This window comes from Malurus melanocephalus, unplaced genomic scaffold (assembly GCF_030028575.1).
Source record: "Malurus melanocephalus ecotype Western Australia unplaced genomic scaffold, MMel_1.1 scaffold_2707, whole genome shotgun sequence".
NCBI classification, from domain to species: domain Eukaryota; kingdom Metazoa; phylum Chordata; class Aves; order Passeriformes; family Maluridae; genus Malurus; species Malurus melanocephalus.
In genome coordinates, this window is record NW_026625939.1 from 2,766 (window position 1) to 8,556 (window position 5,791).

The 5,791-nt window shown below is 58.8% G+C and overlaps 1 protein-coding gene across 1 annotated transcript; it reads left to right on the forward strand.

Moving 5' to 3' along the window:
* The first annotated feature begins 198 nt into the window (after positions 1 to 198).
* LOC130587917 (homeobox protein Hox-B3-like) lies at positions 199 to 5,003 on the forward strand. Its single transcript, XM_057388888.1, has 2 exons — positions 199 to 718; positions 4,150 to 5,003. Exons 1-2 carry the CDS (start codon positions 322 to 324, stop codon positions 4,938 to 4,940), a joined length of 1,188 nt encoding a protein of 395 aa, XP_057244871.1. The 5' UTR covers positions 199 to 321; the 3' UTR covers positions 4,941 to 5,003.
* The last annotated feature ends 788 nt before the right edge of the window (positions 5,004 to 5,791 follow it).

A 5,791-nucleotide genomic window follows, 5' to 3' on the forward strand; every position in this document is an offset into this window, starting at 1 on the left:
TCACCCCAAAATCGCCCCAAATTCACCCCAAATCACCCCAAAATTGCCCTAAAATCACCTCTAAATCACCCCAAATGCCCCCCAAACCCCCCGAAACCCACCCCCCACCCTCTCCCTCAGCATCTGCCGTCCTGGTGGCGCCGTCCCTATTGATGTCACGGCCCTTTCAGTCCCCAAGATGGATCCCCTCTCATTGTCCCCTCTCTCCCGTCCTTTCAGGTCACCCGCCACCCTCCATCCTCCGTCCCGGTGGCCTCGGGGTGCCAATGTTCTGCCAGGAGGGTGCCAAGACCCCGATAGCGCCCAAAACCCGCGCGGGAGATGCAGAAAACCAGCCCGTACTACGAGAGCTCGGCGCTTTTCGGGGGTTATTCCTACGCCAATGGCTTCTACGACGCTCCTCAAGGTTCYTTCCAACCCTCCGCGCACGTGGAGGGCGATTTTCAGCGCTCGGCGTGTTCGCTGCAATCTTTGGGCAACGTGGGTACGCAAGGGAAGGTTAAAGAAATCAACGGGAGCTGCATGAGGGCCGGTTTGGTGACRGAAACGGCGGAGTCGCCCAATGGCAATGACAACAACAATGGGCAAAGCGGGGTTGGTAAAGGAGCGGCGGGTAAAGCCGGGTTTAGCGCCAACGCCAGCCTGGCTAAGCAGATCTTCCCCTGGATGAAGGAGTCGAGGCAGAATTCCAAGCAGAAGAACGGCTCGCCCGGGGCAGGTATGGGGGTGGAGGTTTTGTCGGGAAAAGAAACCAAAAAAATCAAAACAAATATGGCGGAGTGGTGGGAAAAAGGGAATCGATGGGGATGGGGATGGGTGGGGTTGGAGTGAAGGGTTGGGGAGGGTGGTGAGAGGGTCCTGAGAGGGTTCTGGTGGTGGGCACTGCCCAACTGTCCAACATGGCTGGGTGGACTCGGTGTGGTTTGGACACAGCGCCGGGCACTGCCCATTCCATGGTCATGGCTGAGTGGACTCAATTTGGTTCGGACACAGCGCTGGGCACTGCCCACCCCGCTGGCCTGGCCGAGTGGACTCTGGCTCGGACACAGCACTGGGCACTGTCCATTCCATGGCCATGGCTGGGTGGACTCGGTTTGGTTCGGACCCAGCATTGGGCACTGCCCACTCTGCAGCCATGGCTGGGTGGACTCGGTGTGGTTTGGACACAGCTCTGGGCACTGCCCACTCCACTGGGCACACTCAGCTTGGTTCGGACACAGCACTGCCCACCCCATGGCCATGGCTGGGTGGACTTGGTTTTGTTTGAGCCCAGCATTGGGCACTGTCCACTCTGGGTGAGCACAGTTGGTTTGGTTCGGACACGCAGTAGGCACTGCCCAACCCATGGCCATGGCTGGTTTGGTTTGGGCACAGCTCTGGGCACTGCCCACTCTGGGTGAGCACACTCGGTTTGGTTCGGACACAGCGCTGGGCACTGTCCATTCCACAGCCATGGCTGGGTGGACTCCGTTTGGCTCAAACAGAGCATTGGGCACTGCCCACCCTGGCTGGACACACTCAGTTGGGTTCGGACACAACAGCGGGCACTGCCCACTCCACTGGCCTGGCTGAGTGGACTGAATTTGGTTTGACCACAGCTCTGGGCACTGCCCATTCCATGGCCATGGCTGAGTGGACTTGTTTTTGTTTGAGCCCAGCATTGGGCACTGCCCACACCACTGGCCTGGCTGGGCACACTCGGTTTGGCTCAAACACAGCATTGGGCACTGCCCACCCTGGGTGGACTCAGTTTGGCTCAGACAAAGAGCTGGGCACTGCCCACCCTGGCTGGACACAGTCAGTTTGGTTTGGACACAGCGCTGGGCACTGTCCACCCCCTGGCCTGGCTGAATGGACTCGGTTTGGTTCAGACCCAGCATTGGGCACTGTCCACTCTGGGTGAGTGGACTTGGTGTGGTTTGGACACAGAGCTGGGCACTGCCCACACCACAGCCATGGCTGGTTTGGTTTGAGCACAGCTCTAGGCACTGCCCACGCCACTGGGCACACTCGGTTTGGTTTGGACACAGCACTGCCCACCCTGCTGGCCTGGCTGGGTGGACTTGGTTTTGTTTGAGCACAGCATTGGGCACTGTCCATTCCATGGCCATGGCTGGGTGGACTCGGTTTGGCTCAAACAGAGCACTGGGCACTGCCCACGCCACTGGCCTGGCTGGGTGGACTCGGTTTGGTTCAGACACAACAGCGGGCACTGCCCACCCCATGGCCATGGCTGAGTGGACTCGGTGTGGTTCGGACACAGCACTGGGCACTGCCCACCCCATGGCCATGGCTGGTTTGGTTTGGACACGGCTCTGGGCAATGTCCATCCCTGGCTGGGCACACTCGGTTTGGTTCGGACATGCAGTAGGCACTGCCCAACCCATGTCCATGGCTGGTTTGGTTTGAGCACAGCTCTGGGCACTGCCCACCATGGCTGGGTGGACTCAGTTTAGTTTGGACTTAACACTGGGCACTGCCCACCCCATTGGCCTGGCTGAGTGGACTCTGGCTTGGACACAGCTCTGGGCACTGCCCACACCACGGCCATGGCTGCTTTGGTTTGAGCACAGCTCAGGGCACTGCCCACCCCCCTGGCCTGGCTGAGTGGACTTTGGCTCAGACATAACGCTGGGCACTGCCCACCTTGTCTGAGTGGACTCAATTTGGTTTGGACACAGCATTCGGCACTGCCCACACCACGGCCATGGCTGGTTTGGTTTGACCACAGCTCTGGGCACTGCCCACCATGGCTGAGTGGACTCAGTTTGGCTCGGACAAAGAACTGGGCACTGTCCACCCTGGCTGAGCACAGTTGGTTTGGTTCGGACCCAGCACTGGGCACTGCCCACCCCATGGCCGTGGCTGTTTTGGTTCAGACACAGCCGCGGGTAAATCCAGCCAGGGCATCAGACCCGGACAAAGTCCGGACAGGTGGACACAAACGTTGGAAAACACGCTCCCAACAGCTCCGGCCACTGCTAAAATTCACTTTGGGCATTGTCCACCCTGTGGCCATGGCTGTTTTGGTTCGGACACAACCGTGAGTGAATCCAACCAGGGCATCGGACTCGGCTGAGGTCCGGCCGGGTGGACACAAACGTGGGAAAACACGCTCCCAACAGCTCCGGCCACTGCTAAAATTCACTTTGGGCATTGTCCACCCTGCGGCCATGGCTGAGTGGACTCAATTTGGTTCGGACACAGCACTGGGCACTGCCCACACCATGGCCATGGCTGGTTTGGTTCAGACACAGCCGCGGGTAAATCCAATCAGGGCATCGGACCCGGACAAAGTCCGGCCGGGTGGACACAAACGTGGGAAAACGCTCTCCCAACAGCTCCACCAAAAAAAATTGATAAAATTTGGTTTTATCCCATCCCACCTTTCTATTCAACGAGGGCAGATCCATCTCCACCACTAAAATTTGGTTTTATCCCACCCCACCTTTCCGTTCTCCGAGGGCGGATCCATCTCCACCACTAAAATTTGGTTTTATCCCACCCCACCTTTCCGTTCACCGAGGGCGGATCCATCTCCACCACTAAAATTTGGTTTTATCCCATCCCCTCTTTCCATTCACCGAGGGCAGATCCATCTCCACCACTAAAATTTGCATTTATCCCGTTCCACTTTTCTGTTCACCAAGGGCAGATCCATCTCCGCCACCACCTCCATCTTCCTGCCCACATCCCACCAGCCCAACCAACCAAACCCCGAAAATTCCATTTGAAAATATCCCAAATCAGAGCGATTCCCTCCCGTGAACTCCAGGAATGGAATTTTTCCCGTTTTAGCCTCAAAAGGGTGGCTGAGGAGGGAAATTTTGGTGTCCGAACCAACCCCGCTCGCATCCCCCGGCCCCGCTGCCAAACGTCATTTCCCCGAAAATTATCCGCCGGAAAAATAATCGCCTCGTCCATAAACAGCCCCGGAATTGTTCCCTACATGACATGATCAAATTTTCATAAAGCAGGGGGCAGCTTCGGAGAACAGAACTCTTAATAAATGACACGATTATGGAGCGCGGGATAATGCGGACGGGCAACGGGGGGGGTTCCCGCCTGGAGGATTTATTAACAACCGACGCTTTCAATTTCTGCGCGTTAAGTAATTCCCTCTCATTTCATTTTCGGGTGCTCTGGCAGAATCCTGCGGYGGYGGCGGWGGAGGAGGAGGAGGAGGAGGAGGAGGTGAAAAAAGCCCTCCGGGCTCTTCGGCGTCCAAGAGAGCTCGCACCGCCTACACCAGCGCTCAGCTGGTGGAGCTGGAGAAGGAATTCCACTTCAACCGCTACCTGTGCCGGCCGCGGCGCGTGGAGATGGCCAACCTGCTGAACCTCAGCGAGCGCCAGATCAAGATCTGGTTCCAGAACCGCCGCATGAAGTTCAAGAAGGATCAGAAATCCAAAGGTGTCGGGGGTTCCTCGTCGGGGGGTCCCTCCCCGGCCGGGAGCCCCCCGCAGCCCATGCAGACCTCGGCGGGTTTTCTCAACGCTCTTCACCCGTTGGGTGCTCCCTACGAGGCGCCGTCGCCGCCGGCTTTTGGGAAAGCTCAGCCTAACGCCTACGCCGTGCCCGCCGCGGGCTACCCGGCCCCGGCTAAAGGTTGCCCGGCTCAGCAGAAATACTCGGGCGAGTACGAGCCGCACGTGCTGCAGGGCAACGGGGTGGGCTACGGGACCAGCGGCGGCGTGCAGGGCAGCCCCGTCTACGTCGGAGGGAATTTTGGGGAGCCCATGGGCGCCTCGGGCCCGGCTCTTTACGGCCTGGGCCACCTGGGCCAGCAGCCGGCGGCCGGCATGGACTACGGCGCGGTGGCCACCGGGCAGCCCCACGGACCGTGCGAGGGCCACCCCACGTACGCGGAGCTGTCGTCGTCGCACCACGGATCTTCTCAGGGCAGAATCCAAGAGGCGCCCAAGCTCACCCACCTGTGACCGGGAACCGCGCGGGGGTTTTGGGGTTTTCGGTGGGGTCCGGTCCCGTTTCCTTCCTGGTGTCGCCACAGGGGGTTTTGTGGGGTGGTTGTACTCGGGATTTTGGGGTTTTGGGGTTTTCGGTGCGGTCCGGTCCCGTTTCCGTCCTGGCGTCGCCATGGGGGTTTTTATGGGGTGGTTGTACTCGGTATTTTGGGGTTTTGGGGTTTTCGGTGGGGTCCGGTCCCGTTTCCGTCCTGGCGTCGCCACGGGAGTTTTTATGGGGTGGTTGTACTTGGGGCGGGGTTTTGGGGTTTGTTCGGCACAGTTTGGGGAGGTTTTGGTGGTTTCGGAAGGGAGAGGCCTCATGGGGTCCCACACAACGGGTTTGGGGTGGATTTGGGAATCCAGAAGGGTTTGAGAGGCCGAATCCATCGGTTCTGAGCCACGCCTGGATGGTCAGCGGTCATTCCTGGATGGTCAGTGGTCATTCCTGGATCGTCACTGGTCCTGGATGGTCATTCCCAGACCATCACTGGTCATTCCTGGATGGTCATCGGTCATTCCTGGATGGTCACTGGTCCCAGATGGTCATTCCTGGACCATCACTGGTCATTCCTGGATGGTCACTGGTCCCAGATGGTCATTCCTGGTCCATCACTGGTCATTCCCAGACCATCACTGGTAGTTTTCAGATGGTCACCAGTCCCGGATGGTCATTCCCAGATGGTCACTGGTCCCAGATGGTCATTCCTGGACTATCGCTGGTCATTCCTGGACATCACTGGTCATTCCCAGATGGTCACTGGTCCCGGATGGTCATTCCCAGAACATCACGGATGGTCACTGGTCCCAGATGGTCATTCCCAGAT